The following is a 16,496-nucleotide window of genomic DNA, read 5'->3' as shown; positions in this document are numbered from 1 at the left end:
TGTGTCTGACTCTTTTGCGACCACATGGACTATAGCCCGCCAGGCTTCCCTGTCCATGGGATTTCCCATGGCAAGAATACTGGAGTGGGTTGCCATTTCCTTTTGCAGGGGATCTTCCCAACCCAGGGATTAAACGCGTGTTTCCTGCTTGGCAGATGGATTCTTTACCGCTTAGCCATCTGGGAAGTCCCCCCTCCCCAAGTGTGTACGGCAGTCTGTTTAATCTCCGGTTACACATTGCAGAGGGCGCTGGGGTTGCACTCATTCCAGGCTTGGTGTTCTTTCTTAAAACACGCACATGCACACTTTGTTTGGACGTTGATGTTTAGAGATGGCAGCCATACGTAAGGCACTTTGATTTCTTAAATATGTTAGAATTAAGTACCATGTTACTTTGTAAGTCTTTTTTTACTAAAAGAGAGAAGGAAAGTTCACAATTCCTAATTCTGTTCTAGGTTTTCTATAGCTTGGTTCTACACCTCCTCTCCCCACCTTTTTTCAATAACAACTTTTCTGAGATAATTCATTCATCATACAATTCACCCGTTTATAGTATACAATGCAGTAGAGGTTTTTTTGTGTATTTTCAGAGTTTTACAACCACAGTCCATGTTAAGACATTTTTTGATCTCACGAAACCCCATAACTGTTAGCAGTCATCTCCCAACCCTCATACCCCTCTGGAAAACCACCCATTTACTTTTCTTTATTTAACCTATTCTGAACATCTGATATAAATGGAGTCATACAGTGTATTGTCTTGATAACTGCTGTCTTTCTCTTAGTGTAATATTTTAACAATTGATTTGTTGTGATGTTTATCAGTACTTTGATCATGTAATGTTTATCATTTCTTTTATTGCCAATAATATTTCATTATATGAATATACCACATTTTATTGATCCATTGATAGATACTTGAGTTGTTTTCACTTCTTGGCTTTAAGAATCATGTAACATTTGTGTACAAGTTTTTAAGTTAACGTATATTTTTGTTTTTCTAGGGTATATGCCTAGGAAGGGAATTACTAGATCATATGGTAATTCCATGTTTAATGTTTTGAGGAATTGCCAAACCATTTTCTTCAGTAGCCATACCATTTTACATCTGTACCAACTTGATCTTTTAATTCCAGCAGAAAGGGGAGTTTCTGTTTGGTTTGCAGCTTAGAGGATTTAGCTGGTGTGACAGCTTCTTAGAATTTATTTTGGAAAATTTCTAGATTTGTTAACAAAGCTTTAGTGAACATTTGTTAGACTCTTTCTTCAAAACAGAATCTTTTTGATTATTTTTCTCTTGGGGTGGATAAATGAATAAACATTACCTAAGTATCTACGATACGCTGATCCTTGCTTCATGTCTTTCTCTTGGCAGCTTCTCGGGCCCAACAAGGAGAGGTAATAAGGTTAGCATGTCGTTTGGATCCCAAGACTAGCTTCCAGATGGCTGGGGAGTGGCTGAAGTATCAGCTCTCAACTTCTATTGACCCTGGCTCCATGAACTGTAAGACTTTTTTTGTTTTTTTCCCCCCAAACATTAGTGAAGTATTCTATCAAAACTGCATAGAAATAAACCTCTGAGCCCCATCCAAATCAATACATTATGGTAGTAGTGTTCAGAAATAGCTTTGCTCACTGCTCACTTCCATCCTAGAGAGTGAGCCTTTTCATTGGAAAACACAGGCAGAGAAGACAGATGTAATGCCAGATTTTAATTCTGTTTTAATTAGGGCAAAACCAGGACCCTATCAGTTTTGCCTTCATTTTTCTTTTCTAACAGAGTCAACCAGTTGTTTATTGTTTATTTTACTATTTCACCTCAGGCACCGTCTTAACAGCATGTCTCAACCTAACTTTTTAAAGCTTTTCAACCAAGTTCTTGCATAGCATTTCTCTTAAACTGGAAAAGAATGGCTTTTTACATTCAGCAGGAGCAGTACATGGGTTTCCCATATTGCTCAACTCCCCTCCAAGTCTTTGGGAAATGTCACTTTATGTAAAATCAAAATAAGCCCCCTCTACCCAAAAGCGTAGGCCAGATAACTTTTCTGTATCTTCTGTCTGTCGTCTGTCATCTGATGAATGCATGCAGCGGGTGAGAGGATTTTTTTTTCCCAAGGATTTTAATTAATTAATTTATTTTTTAATTTAAGGGAAGGGTTAAAGTCACTGCTTTGGAAAAGCTCCATACTGTGATCAGTTAGCAAGTACACTAGTTACTTGACATTCATGGGACATTCAGTTTTGTGTATTCACAATTTATTCGGAAGGTCCCTGGTATCTGTTAGTAGCTTCAGTATTCATGGAGGTCTGAATAGGTTGTGTACCAAGATGAAGCTAGTAAATGTGAGCACTATACAGTAGCAAGAAAAGTAATTTGTGATTCCTTTGGCTTGTGCCTTGCATTTAGATGCCTATGGACAGATTATAAAGGGGGAGGAAGGGGAAATTAATATTTCTCAATTGTCTAATTGGCCAGGCACTGGTTTTGATGATTACGTGTATATTCTCATTCAATAGTCAAACTGGTTTTGCAGACAAGGCTCACAGAGGTAAATCCAGATAGCTCATTTTTGGAGGTGGAGGCAGGATAAGGACCCCTTTCTGCTGTTCATCGTTTTCTCTTCCCTGGCTAAGCAGGGTTAGATTATCCTGTTCTTTCAGCTGTGAAATTACCTAGTGGTTTCTGAGGCCCCACTGGCTCGATGTCTTCTGTGATCCTATAGTGCTTATGTGTGTGTGTGTGTATGTGTCTTTAAAATCCTGTTCTCCCACAGCTGGAACTGGAGAAAGCAGCCTCTGCTCCATATTCTCACCATCATTTGTGCAGTGGGAAGCCATGACCTTTTTTTTGGAAAGTGTGATCAACCAGATGTTTCGAACACTAGACAAAGAAGTAAGTGCTTGTTTCTCTTTGCTGGTTGCGTAATAATTTTGATCTTTTTAAAGCTGGTAGGGAGATAGGGAAATATGTGAAAGTGCATTTCACAGAAGAGGAAACTGAGATTCAGAGGTGAATAACATATTCAAGATCAAATAGTTAATAAATAGCAGAGTTGGGACCCAGGTGGGTCTCTCTGACTCTTAAGCCCTGCAGGGTTTAGTATTAATTTTTACATAATAAGATGAACCTGATAGTACAGTGAACCACAAGCAGGATAACAATTATAGGGAGGACAGTGATAGAAACCTTGAATTGGAAAATCTGGAGAGATGATTACCATTAAGATTTATGGTAATTACCTTTTTAGTTTATGGCAGATTGGCCAGAATATTCATGATGGCTGATCTGCCTCCCTTTTTGCTAACTAATCTGATTAGGTAGATCTTGCTTTTCTATACTTCATGTCACCTATCACCCATATCTTATAATGTTAAAAGTAATTATGTAATTATCTGGATAACAGCATATACTGTATTAACTATGTTAATAAGATTAAAATAATTGGATCACTTGTTTGAGGGGTAATCATCTTAGTGTTTTCTAGGTTAGTAGTCGAAAGAATCTGAGTCCCTTGATGATAAGTGAGATTTATTGCTTTTTCACATAAGTGGCATATTAACAAATTGGATGTTAGGATCATTGACTTCATCTGCTTTTACATCACTTCAGTTAGAAATGACGGCGTTCTGAGTTTGTTCAGTTTCCAGTAGTAGGTGGTGCTGCAGCCCTAATAATGGTGGCATCACTTATGAAAATTTTAATAACGTGGTGTGATGCTTAGAGTGTTTTAAGGGTTAAGAAGCAATATATAAAACCATATTTGGTGGCCATAATTACAGAGTGTGAAGGGAATTTAGCAGAAGCAGTTTCAGTTCTTGCAACCTCCTCTAATGTCTGCATCCAGGAAATTCCTGTTACTGATGGAGTAGAGCTATTGCAGATGGCTCTGAACTTTGACACCAAGGACCCCCTCATCCTGTCCTGCGTCCTCACTAACGTCTCGGCACTGTTTCCATTTGTCACCTACAGACCAGAGTTCCTGCCCCAGGTCTTCTCTAAGGTAAACTCCCCCTCCTTTGTAAACTTTATTTTGGCATTTCTAAGCTAAGTATTTTTCATAACTGTTTGTATAAATATATGAGATAAGCTAATAAACAGTTGTTTTTTCAATTGTCAGATATTTACTCTGTACTTACGGTGGAGCAGGAACCATGCTAGGAGGAAAGCCTTGTCCATAAGCACCTCTCTGTTTGGAGAGGAAATGCACATAGACAGGTGTGGTACCTCCGTGGCATCGCAGTTAGTGGACGTGTACACTGGGGAATGGAAGAGCACCTGAAGGAGGAGGTGTCAGCGTGTGCTGGCAGGCTGGGAGGAGATTTGTATGAGGAAAGTTTCCAGGGTCCAGTTTAGGTGATTAGTGAGAGTTGGAGTCCCACCTGAGTGAGAGTATTGGACCAGGAGGAGGGTAGGAGTGAGGAAAAGAAGGGGTGAGCTCTGTTTTGCAAGACTAGGTTTGAAGTATACATACAGTTTCAAGGTGGAGATGTGTCGCCCCGAATTGGCTATTTGAGATTAGGTCTAGACTCAGAAAATTAATGAGATAAAATTAAGGCATAGCCGTGATAGAAATACCAACAGTATAGACTGTGTGTGTGCTTAGTCCCTCAGTCGTGTCTGACTTTGCAACCCCATGGACTGCAGCCCACCAGGCTCCTCTGTCCATGGGGATTCTCTAGGCAAGAATATTGGAGTGGGTTGCCATGCCCTCCTCCACAGTGGAGATTAAGCTTTAGCAGAGGAGATGTATGTGGAGTTGGACATGGGCTAAAGCAGAGAATCCTGGGGATCACCATCAGTGAGGGAGGAGCCCTCAAAGAAGAAGAAAGGGATGACCAGAGAGAAAGTGTGTTACCAAGTCCAGGAGAACTTTAGACTTCAAAACAGACACATTTGTTGCTGTGGAAATTCTCTAAGAATTGGAAAATGTCCATTGAGTTCCTCGATCAGACCTTTGTTGGAGTATTACTCCATTACAGTGACTAGGGCAGCAGTTCCACCACACTGGATTAAGTGGGAAGTTGTGAGATGGATCAGGGAGAGTAGACCACTCAACTTTTAATAAAAAGTGGAGTGGTGTTCCCCTGGCTGAGTGTTTTGGTAATGGCCTGGATTGTTTAGGGGTTCTGTGAACTTTTTATTTGTAAAATATTCAATGGTAAAATTAACGACTATCAAGCCTCTTCCAGTTATCTGAGGAAGGAAACACCTGAAACGTTGTAAAGCCAGTTGAAAACCCTTTTGCTACCATATTATTCACACTTTAGGGATTTTGTTGAAATTTTTATAACTATTACTTTAAAATACTTTATGCATTTGGTACTGATGAATGACTTTTTTTCTTTCCCTTAGCTGTTTTCATCAGTCACTTTTGAAATTGTTGAAGAAAGTAAGGTAAGACCATTCATTCAACCTACAAATTATAACTGTCTTCAGAACAAAAATGTAAACACCCAGCACTTAGTCTAGCTTTTTTCTGTAAGCAAAAGGGGTTAATAAAGGCAGGAGACAGATAGTCATATAATGTGGTGTCGGGCACTAGAGACACTCTAGGGCAGGCAGCAAATGCGTGGGTTCCTTCGTGCTAAGTAGAGTGCCATTTCATCATGCTCCTGCAGCTGTGAGAGTTGTGTTTGCCTCTGAAGGAGATACGCACATGATTCTCTGCAGCATCTGTAAATTATATTTAAAGTGGCTCTAAGGTGATTGAATATCTCCTCCCAGGCTCCCAGGACCCGGGCGGTGAGGAATGTGAGGAGACACGCGTGTTCCTCCATCATCAAGATGTGTCGTGACTACCCCCAGCTCGTGCTGGTAAGCCCTGACTCTGGTCAAGGAGCCACTGAGACATGCCCAGTTTGCGTACGTTTCCCTGTAAATCCACCCCTAATTATACCTCACATAAGGGGAAAACTAGGAACTTGAGCTTTGCTAAGAGAAGGTATTAGTATATGTGTTCTGGAGTTGGTGTCTTCTTCCTCTCATGCTTGCGGTGGTGGTGATGTTTAGTTACTGAGTTGTATCCAGTGCTTTGTGACCGCGTGGACTATAGCCCGCCAGGCTCCTCTGTCCGTGGGATTTCCCAGGCAACAATAGTGGAGTGGGTTGCTATTTCCTTCTCCAGGGCATCTTCCTGACCCGGGGATTGAACCCGTGTCTATTGCATGATAGGCAGATTCTTTACCACTGCACCACCTGGGAGGCCCCCTCTCCTTCTTAGTGGAGTTAAATATGCAAACATATTATCTCAAATGAATAGGTCTCTTCCATATGGCAGCGTCCCTGTCATTCTACACCTCTTTATGGTACTATGTGATGTTCTTAACACCATGCCAAGTAATACACAAGTCTTGAGAAAAGCCAGGTGCAAACCCTAACCTTTTTTGGAGGGTTTCTCTTAAGTTTAGCACTACTTCAGATAACAATTAACCAAAAGTTTCTTCTCTGAATACACAGTAGTTATGTCTGTCTGTCTCTTTCTTTCCCTCTCCCCACACCTTTTTATTTGCTTTTTGTACTTATAAAGTATATGAAGAAGTGAAGTGAAGTTGCTCAGTCGTGTCCGACTCCTTGCGATCCCATGGACAGTGGACTGTAGCCTGCCAGGCTCCTCTGTCCGTGGGATTTTCCAGGCAAGAATACTGGAGTGGGTTGCCATTTCCTTCTCTAGTGATCTTCCCAACCCAGGGATCTAACCTGGGTCTCCCGCATTGTAGGCAGATGCTACATAAAACAAACTGATCTTTGTCCATAGTTCAGTGGCTCAGTTGTGTCCTACTCCTTGCAACCCCATGAACCGCAGCACACCAGGCCTCCCTGTCCATCACCAACTCCTGGAGTTCACTCAAACTCACATCCATCGAGTCAGTGTTGCCATCCAGCCATCTCATCCTCTGTCATCCCCTTCTCCTCCTGCCCGCAGTCTTTCCCATCAGCAGGGTCTTTTCCAATGAGTCAGCTCTTCGCAACAAGTGGCCAAAGTATTGGAGTTTCAGCTTCAATATCAGTCCTTCCGATGAGCACCCGGGACTGATCTCCTTTAGGATGTACTGGTTGGATCTCCTTGCAGTCCAAAGGACTCTCAAAAGTATTCTCCAATACCACAGTTCAAAAGCATCGATTTCTTCAGCACTCAGCTTTCTTTATAGTCCAACTGTCACATCCATACATGACCACTGGAAAAACCATAGCCTTGACTAGATGGACCTTTGTTGACAAAGTAATGTCTCTGCTTTTTAACATGCTGTCTAGGTTGGTCATAACATTCCTTCCAAGGAGTAAGCATCTTTTAATTTCATGGCTGCAGTCACCATCTGCAGTGATTTTGAAGCCCAAAAATATAAAGTGTCTCACTGTTTCCCCATCTATTTGCCATGAAGTGATGGGACTGGATGCCATGATCTCGTTTTCTGAATGTTGAGCTTTAAGCCAACTTTTTCACTCTCCTCTTTCACTTTCTTCAAGAGGCTTTTTAGTTCTTCTTCACTTTCTGCCATAAGGGTGGTGTCATCTGCATATCTGAGGTATTGATATTTCTCCCGGCAATCTTGATTCCAGCTTGCGCTTCTTCCAGCCCAGCGTTTCTCATGATGTACTCTGCGTCTAAGTTAAATAGCGGGGTGACAGTATACAGCCTTGATGTACTCCTTTTTCTATTTGGAACAGTTCTAACTGTTGCTTCCTGACCTGCATACAGGTTTCTCAAGAGGCAGGTCAGGTGGTCTAGTATTCCCATCTCTTTCAGAATTTTCCACAGTTTGTTGTGATCCACACAGTCAAAGGCTTTGGCATAGTCAATAAAGCAGAAGTAGATGTTTTTCTGGAACTCTCTTGCTTTTTTGATGATCCAGCGGATGTTGGCAATTTGATCTCTGGTTCCTCTGCCTTTTCTAAAACCAGCTTGAACATCTGGAACTTCACGGTTCACGTATTGCTAAAGCCCGGCTTGGAGAATTTTGAGCATTATTTTACTAGCATGTGAGATGAGTGCAGTTGTGCAGTAGTTTGAGCAATCTTTGGCATTGCCTTTTCTTTGGGATTGGAATGAAAACTGACCTTTCCAGTCCTGTGGCCAGTGCTGAGTTTTCCAAATTTGCTGGCATATTGAGTACAGCACTTTCACAGCATCGTCTTTTAGGATTTGAAATAGCTCAACTGGAATTCCATTACCTCCACTAGCTTTGTTCATAGTGATGCTTCCTAAGGCCAACTTGACTTCACATTCCAGGATGTCTGGCTCTAGGTAAGTGATCACACCATCATGATTATCTGGGTCGTGAAGATCTTTTTTGTACAGTTCTTCTGTGTATTCTTGCCACCTCTTCTTAATATCTTCTGCTTCTATTAGGTCCATACCATTTCTGTCCTTTATCGAGCCCATCTTTGCATGAAATGTTCCCTTGGTATCTCTAATTTTCTTGAAGAGATCTCTAGTCTTTCCCATTCTATTGTTTTCCTCTACTTCTTTGCATTAATCGCTGAGGAAGGCTTTCTTATCTCTCCTTGCTGTTCTTTGGAACTCTGCATTCAAATGGGTATACTTTCCTTTTCTTTGCCCATGAAGATACTATAAAAGTTAATATGGAAAAAAAAAAGAGACAGATGGTTTTCCTAGTTACAGATGAGGAAAGCACAGTTCCCCAAATACTAAAGCCTAAATTTCCTTGCCTGTTCAGGCAAAAGAAGAGTGTTGTAATTAAGTTATCAAGTGACAGTCTTATTGGCCTAACTATTCTGGGAATGTCTTCATCTTCATTTTACCTTCCTTGAGTGACCCACACTCACTGAAAATCAGACCTTCGCCACCTCTGGGTTTCTCTCTCTGTGATATACAGCCCAGTTTTGACATGCTGTACAACCATGTGAAGCAGCTCCTGTCCAACGAACTGCTGCTGACACAGATGGAGAAGTGTGCCCTCATGGAAGCCCTGGTTCTTATCAGCAACCAGTTCAAGAACTACGAGCGTCAGAAGGTGTTCCTCGAGGAGCTGATGGCACCTGTAGCCAGCATCTGGCTTTCTGAAAACATGCACAGGTAGAGGAGAGCCTTTGCTCTTCACCTTCTCTGCATTTGAGCACCCAAGCTCTTCCAAGAGCTGTGCCTGGGGTCGGGGCATAGGATATGGAGGTGTCATGGCAGCAGTGCGCTTTGATGTGTGTGGGTGGCTTGCTTATTCTCATTGCTCTCAGTGATACCTGAAGGTGTCTAAATGCAGTCTTGGAGTGAAGTGCTGAAAGTACCACCTTGCTCTGCAGAGATAGAGGAGCAGAGAGGAAATGAATAAAGATGGAGAGGGTGGGGCAGAAGGCCCCAGAGGGAGGTCTGCGGCGGTGTCAGGTTACAGCCCCAGCACATATAAAGTGGGAGCAGCTGGTGGGGGCTGTGCAGGTAGGAGCAGCACAGATACCCCTCTGCCCACATAGCATTTTGAAGTTTGCATCCTCTGTGATTCCTCAAGTGTCACCAGTCACATTTAGAAGGGGGAAGAGAAGTTTAATGAATCCTCACATGACAGCTGACAGTGAGTATGATCAGACTTCTCTCACTGCAACAACTGCTCTTTGGGGTTCAAGTAATACAGCATCTTATCTCTCTGAGGAAGTAACTGTCCTTGGTTAACATCATGGTGTAACTTGTCTTTCCCCTCCTGTAGAGTGCTCTCAGATGTTGATGCTTTTATTGCCTATGTGGGGGCCGATCGGAAAAACTGTGACCCGGGCCTGGAGGATCCCTGTGGCTTAAACAGAGCACGAGTAAGTAAGCTTCTACTGAGAGTGGGAAGGTGTGTTAGCCTTGGATAGAAGTAGGGTATTGTCATTCATCCAGGTTTGTGGACATTTTTTGTATACGACTGAAAAATCTGGGAGCCTCTGCTTGCCTGAATGTCCTTTCTTTTCTTTGGTCTTGAATTCTTGAGTTAGTTCTCACAGCACAGCTGGTGGCCTTTTTATGAAGCCGTTATTTTGATTTTAAGGCTGTAAGTAGCTCAGAGGACTAAAGGTGTAATGAGGAAGCAGCCCAGAACTTGGTCAGCAGGGTGGATTCTCCGTGCCTTTGCTCTCTGGCATGTAAAGTCCTGGGCTTCCCAGGTGATACAGTGGTACAGAATCTGCCTGCCAATGCAGGAGACACAAGTCCGGTTCTTGGGTCGGGAAGATCCCTTGGAGAAGGAAATGGAAACCCATTCCAGTATTCTTGCCTGCTAAGTTCTGTGGACAGAGAAGCCTGGTGGGCTATAGTCCGTGGGGTTGCAAATAATTGGACATGACTGAACACAAAAACACAACATAGCGTAAAGTCCTAAATGGTGGCCTGACTTGCAAACCTGAGATTTTCCAGGCCTTTGCTATTCAAATGAGCATTGTTCCTAGCTCCATTATGGCAGAAAGTCTTATTAGTTAACCTGGCAAGTTGTCAGTTGGTAGAAAGTACTATGAGTGAGGATTAAGGCAAACCTACGAAGGCCTAAACTAGAGGGTGCAAGACCAACTCAAAACCAATATGAAATGTTGTTAGGGTAAACACAGTTTTGAAGCATGTCCAGTCTACCACCATTCCACCCTGAATGTGCCCAGTCTCGTCTGAAGCATGTCCAGGCCACCTTTGGGTCCTCAGGAGGGTCACCACAGCCTCTAGGACATCCTCGTGAAAGGGATGCTTCTGGAACCTACCACTGGTCTTGAAGATGGCATTGAATGGGTCCCTTCTGGACTTGACCTTAAAGAAAGAAACAAGAATGGTGGGGGGTGGGGAGCATCTTTCCCTTGTCTCCAACTTTTGTATCACTTTCACCATAATCTTGCAAAGATCTAATAGCCCTGTGGCCTTTTCTTCCCCTTTTATGTTTACTTCTCATGTTCTGTTTTTCTGTAGATGAGCTTTTGTGTTTATAGCATCCTGGGTGTTATGAAACGAACTTGCTGGCCCACTGACCTAGAAGAGGCCAAAGCTGGGGGATTTGTGGTGGCTTATACGCCCACTGGGAACCCAATATTCCGTAACCCCTGCACAGAACAGATCCTGAAACTTCTTGACAATTTGCTTGCCCTTATAAGGTGAGTCAGACTAAGGGTTTTTCTCTGTTGTATTTAAGACTTTACCTGACAAATCTCCAAAGCTTAATTTGTGTATATTTCTTCAGACCATTTGGTGGTAAATGAGAGATTAAGTCTTGGTTCTTTTCTAGAAGGGCTCTTCTTTTTGAAAACAACATTGGCTCTCCCTTGTCTGAGTCCTGCATTCCAAGTGAACGCATCCGTGGATGCTAATCTCAAAATGGCTTTTCTCATTTTGAGCGCCCCCTGAGTTCTTTTACTTCCTTTAAACTTCATTCCCTACCAAGTTTTCTTTAGTCTAAAATGTTGCCACTAAGGGAATTTTTCTTTGGGAGCAGGGCAGTTGCTTTCTGTGGTGGTGCTTTTCTGGGTTAGATGTTCAGATGTGCTTATCTGGATTTATTAGTAGTGACTATGCTCTCAAATGGACCAGTCATGCCAAAGGAAGGCATGGCACCTCTTCCACGGCAGGGTCCTCGGTTTTTATTTCTCAAAGCTGAGTCCTCAGACCAGCAGCATCAGCAGTCATCTGAGAGCTTGGTTAAAATGTGGAATTAGGGTTTCACCCCAGACACACTAAATCTAGACTTACTGATTATGCGATATATGTTTGATGATCCAGGAATAGATAGTCTCTGCAGTGCAAGAGAGCTTCTGGAGAGAAGCAGTTCTTACTGACCAAAGCAAAATTTGATTGCTTTTTTACACGTTATAGTGTTTTTGAGTTCAGATGAGAGCTCTGTTCCTCTGCATTTTGGCCTCTCACCCTCTGGTGTAAGACGACAGTCACAATTGGGCAAACCAAATTACTCATGTGTTAGGGATGCTTTGCTGTCAACAGATTCCAAGGTTTTAAGTTAATGTTGACCAAATTGGAGGGCTGGAGTGTCTGAACAAGTTGTCATTGTGGACATGTCTGTGGAAATAGACAATATTTTGCTCTGTTTCAAAAGGAGAAAAAAGATTTCAAAGAAGTATGGCTTGCAAGTTGAGAGGGTGGTGGAATATTTAGTCAAGGAAAGGTTTGTTACTATGTGTATGTTTCTAAGACCAGAAGCATCTTCTATGGCTTAGAGAAATAAGAACGTGATGAAGTCAGGCGGCAGGAGACTCACTGACTTTTTAGGCCTGTGGCCAGAGTCCGCGTGGTGGGAACCTAACCTGAAAACGGTGCACCCCTGGTCGGGCAAGGAGACAAGACAGTTGTCAGAGAGTTCAATGCTCCTGGAAAATCCCAAAGTCAATCAAAAGGTATTTTGAAAAATGTTGACTGTAGTTACGAAGTAGTTAGATTGCTTGAGGAGTGTGCCGCTGGAGCTGTTAAAAGTTTTGCCTTATTTTTGTAATAAATTTTATCTTGAAGTATAATGTTAAGGGTACAGATACACATAAGAAAAGGACACGAATTGTAAGTGCAGGCAGATGAATTTTACAAGGTGGACACCTTCGTGTAATCAGCACCTACATCAATAAACAACCTTACCCAGTGCCTCTCAGTCCTTCCCTGCCCCTCCAGGGTGACCACTGTTCCGACTTCTAACTAACACTTGATCTGGTTTTGGGAGCTTTAATAAATGGAGTCAGAAGCGTGCAGTCTTTTGTGTCTTGCCTTCTCTTGCTCAGTATTGTTTGTGGGGGCATCCGTGTTATTGCATGTAGTTGCGGCTTGTTCATTTCCATGGCTGGTATGGTATTCCATTGTGTGAATATGCTCTAATTCATTGATTCACTTAGTGTTGATGGACTTTTGGGTAGTTTCCAGCATTTTTTTTTTTATTATAAAGAATGTAATAAATCTTTTTTTTATTACAAAGAACATTTATTACCATTAATGTTCTTACAAATGTCTTTTTGTGTTGGGTAGGAATAGACTCCTACATATAGGAATGGAGTTCCTGGTTTATAAGGTGTGAGTATTTTCAGCTTTCATAGTGTGAATCAAATAGTTTTCAAAAGTTGTAGTGATTTACATTTCTGCCAGTTTCTATATTAACTCCTTGTTAGAAGATTCCTGTTTTAATTCCTTGTCAACTGATAATCAAGGGTGTTAGAGCTGCACTGTCTAGTGTGGTAGCCACTAGCCACATAGCTGGCAACTGAGCACTTAAAATATGGCTTGTCTGAATTGAGATAAACTGTAGGTTTGAGATCCACACCACATTTCAGAAGTTTAGTACAAAAAGAATTTTAAATACCTCATTAATTTTTATATTGCTAACACTGAAATGATCTTTTTATGTGTCAGGTTAAATAACAATATCATTAAGCTATTGCTTTTCACTTTTCAAGTTTGGCCGGCTAGAAAATTTTAAATGGCTTACATGGCTTACATTTTATTTCCACCGGACAGTGTTGTCCCTAGTGTGTTGGATGGAAGATAGCTGTGGGGGATAGAATTTTCTGGTTCTCAAAAGGTTCATTATCATTGGCTATCTATTAGAATAACAACTTTTCTGATAAACTTGAAGTTTGTTACATTGTTTCCATGTATCTGCGATGTTTTATTGAAATTTTTGTATGTGGGAAACCCTGGTTAGCCTAGTGATCATACTTTTTTGTTTGTTTATTTGATATATGTATATATTTTGAAATGTTAACACAGTAGATTTAGTTATCATCATCACCTCATGTGGTTACACATTTATTATCCTCTGTGATCTCTTTTGTAAGATCTCTTTCAAACACATCACACAATATTGCTAGCTATAGTCACTGTGTTGTATATATTACCTCTCCAGAACATGCTTATCTTTTTAATGGAAGTTTGTACCTCTGACCACCTTCACCCATTAGCCCCACCCCCGTCTCCGTCTGGCACCCATCAAACTGGTTCTGTTTCTCTGAGTTTGGGTTTTCTGATTCCATACGTAAGATCACACTGTATTTGTCTTTCAGTGTCTGATGTATTTCATGTACATAATGCCCTCAAGGTCCATCATGTTACAGAGAGCAAGATTTTCTCCTCTGTTGTGGCTGAATAATATACACCTGTGTGTATGATGGCTGCATTCTTAGCTGATGATAATAAGAATATTTCAGATAGGTACAGATGATGCACAACTTGAAATTTTTATCGCTTGCTCGTCTTTCTCTTTGCCAAACAGTAACCAGTTCCTCTTAATAGTGGACGCATAGTGCTCTAACTTGCCAGTGTGCCAGGAAAGGCGGTATTTCAGGGATCTGAACATTACTAGGGCTTGCTGGACGCCCTGCTTATGAACACCTGATCTGGGCTCAGAGACACCAGAGCAGTATGTACTGAGCCCTTCCTCCACTGCATCTGAGTCAGAAGTGCAGTACCATGGTGCCACTCCTTACTGAGAAGGCATTCAACTTAAAAATATGTATCGGCATAGTAGAACCATGCTAACAGAAAAAGGGGGCGACCCAGCTGATCATCTTAGTTGACATAGAAAAGGCATTTGACAAAATCCAGTACCCTCTCATGATAAATCCAACACCCTCTCAACAATGTTGTTTTGCAACAGCAAACTAGGACTAGAAGGAAAGTTTCTCAACATGAAAATGGTTTTGACGACAAATCCATAGTTTACATTAATACTCAGTGGTGAAAGATATAAAGCTTTTCCTCTGTCATCAGGAACATGAGAAGGATGTCCACTTTCACCACTGTTGTTTAACATTGTGTGCTAGAAGTCCCATACACAACAATTAGATAAGAAATAGAAATAAAGGTGTCCAAATTGGAAAAGAAGCAAAACTATCTGTATGCACAAATGATGATCCTCCCATTTCATGGAAGATTCCCCCCCCCAAAAAAAACAAAACAAAGCAAAAACTACTACTGCTAATAAATAAATTCAGCCAAGTTATAGAATACAAGATCAACATGCAAAAATCAGTTGTGTTTTTATACACCAGCAATGAATGATCCCCAAAGGAAATTAAGAACTTAATTACATTTGTAATAGCATTCAGAAGAATAAAGTATCTAGGAATAAATTTAACCAAGGGATATGGAAGACATATTCTGAAAACTAAAAACCATTCCTGGAATTAAAGATGACCTAAAAGGAAAGGCATCCTGTATTCATGGATTGGAAGACTCAAGTTCATTAAGATGGAATATTACCCAAAGCAGTCTGAATGTTGAATGCAGTCCCTACTGAAATTCCAACAGTGGGAATTCCCTGGCAGTCCAGTGGTCAGGATTGCATCCCCTCTACTGCAGGGGGCACAGGATTGATCTCTGGTCAGGGAAATAAGGTCCCCCAGGCTGAGCAGCAAACAAACAAATTTCTAACAGTGTTTTGTTTTGCAGAAAGCTGATCCTCAGATTCATATGGAATTGCAAGGAGCCCCCAAAAGCCAAAACAGTTTTGAAAAAGAAGCACCAAATTGGGAGACTCAGATGTCTCAATTTCAAAACTTATTGCAGAGCTAGAGAAGTTAAAATAGTTTGTAACTGAGAAGGATAGTGATGGTGCTTTAGTCACTGAGCTGTATCCGACTGACTCTTCATGATGCTATGGACTGTAGCCTGCCAGGCTCCCCTGTCCATGAGATTTTTCCAGGCAAGAATACTGGAGTGGGTTGCCGTTTCCTCCTCCAGGGGATCTTCCCAACACAGAGATTTAACCCGCATCTCTTGCTTGGCAGGCCTGTTCTTTACCATTGAGCCACCTGAGAAGCCCACTGAGAAGGGTGGACATACAGAAACAGATAATCTCATCAAAATGAGCAAAAGGCTTGAATAGACTTGTCTCTAAAGAAGATGTACAAATGGCCAATATGGCTATGAAAAAATGCTGAACGTCTTTAGTCATTAGGGAAATGCAAATCAAAACTAAAAGAAACCTCACATCCATTAGGATGGCAGCTATCCAAAAATCAGAAAATAAGTGTTAAGAAGTATGTGGAGAAATTGGGACTCTTATACACTGTTGGTAGAAATGTAAAATAGTACACCTGCTGTGCAAAACACCTTGGCAGTTCCTCAAAAATTAAAAATCGTGGGAATCCCTGGTGGTCCGCAGCTTAGGACTCTCTGCTTCCACTGCAGGGGGGCCAGTTTCAATCCCTGATTAGAGAACTAAGATCCTGCAGTACAGCACACCCCCCCAAAAAAGAAAATTTAATTAAACAATTAAAAATTGAAAACAATTACCATGTTAAGCAGCAATTCTAGCTCAAGGTGTATACTCAAAAGAATTAAAAGTGGGTCTTAGAGAACTATTTATACATCCATGTTCATAGCAGTATTACTCGCGATAGCATATAAAACCTGGAAGCAACCAGAGTGCTCATCAGTGGATGAGTAGATAAGCAAAATGTGATCTGTACAATGAAATACCATTCAGCCTTAAAAAGGAGGGAGTTTTTGCAACATCTACAATATGGGTAATCCTTGACTTTATGCTAAGCGGAGTAAGCCAATCACAAAAATGTAGTTTGAAGGAGTGTAGTGATGAATGCA

The 16,496-nt window shown here is 41.5% G+C and overlaps 1 protein-coding gene across 1 annotated transcript in view; it reads left to right on the top strand.

Annotated features, from left to right (window-relative positions):
* The window catches only part of XPO5 (exportin 5), a 44,193-nt gene that overhangs the window by 15,843 nt on the left and 11,854 nt on the right, over positions 1-16,496 (top strand). Inside the window, exons 13-20 of the mRNA XM_068994031.1 lie at positions 1,376-1,504; positions 2,778-2,896; positions 3,849-4,004; positions 5,357-5,398; positions 5,729-5,818; positions 8,839-9,038; positions 9,658-9,757; positions 10,878-11,059. Of these exons, the coding sequence (XP_068850132.1) occupies positions 1,376-1,504; positions 2,778-2,896; positions 3,849-4,004; positions 5,357-5,398; positions 5,729-5,818; positions 8,839-9,038; positions 9,658-9,757; positions 10,878-11,059 (1,018 nt within the window). The remainder of the gene's footprint in view (positions 1-1,375; positions 1,505-2,777; positions 2,897-3,848; positions 4,005-5,356; positions 5,399-5,728; positions 5,819-8,838; positions 9,039-9,657; positions 9,758-10,877; positions 11,060-16,496) is intronic.

Source organism: Capricornis sumatraensis, chromosome 22 (genome assembly GCF_032405125.1).
Source record: "Capricornis sumatraensis isolate serow.1 chromosome 22, serow.2, whole genome shotgun sequence".
Lineage (NCBI taxonomy): Eukaryota > Metazoa > Chordata > Mammalia > Artiodactyla > Bovidae > Capricornis > Capricornis sumatraensis.
Note: the sequence above shows the minus strand (reverse complement) of the source record. Positions and strands in the feature narration are given on the sequence as shown.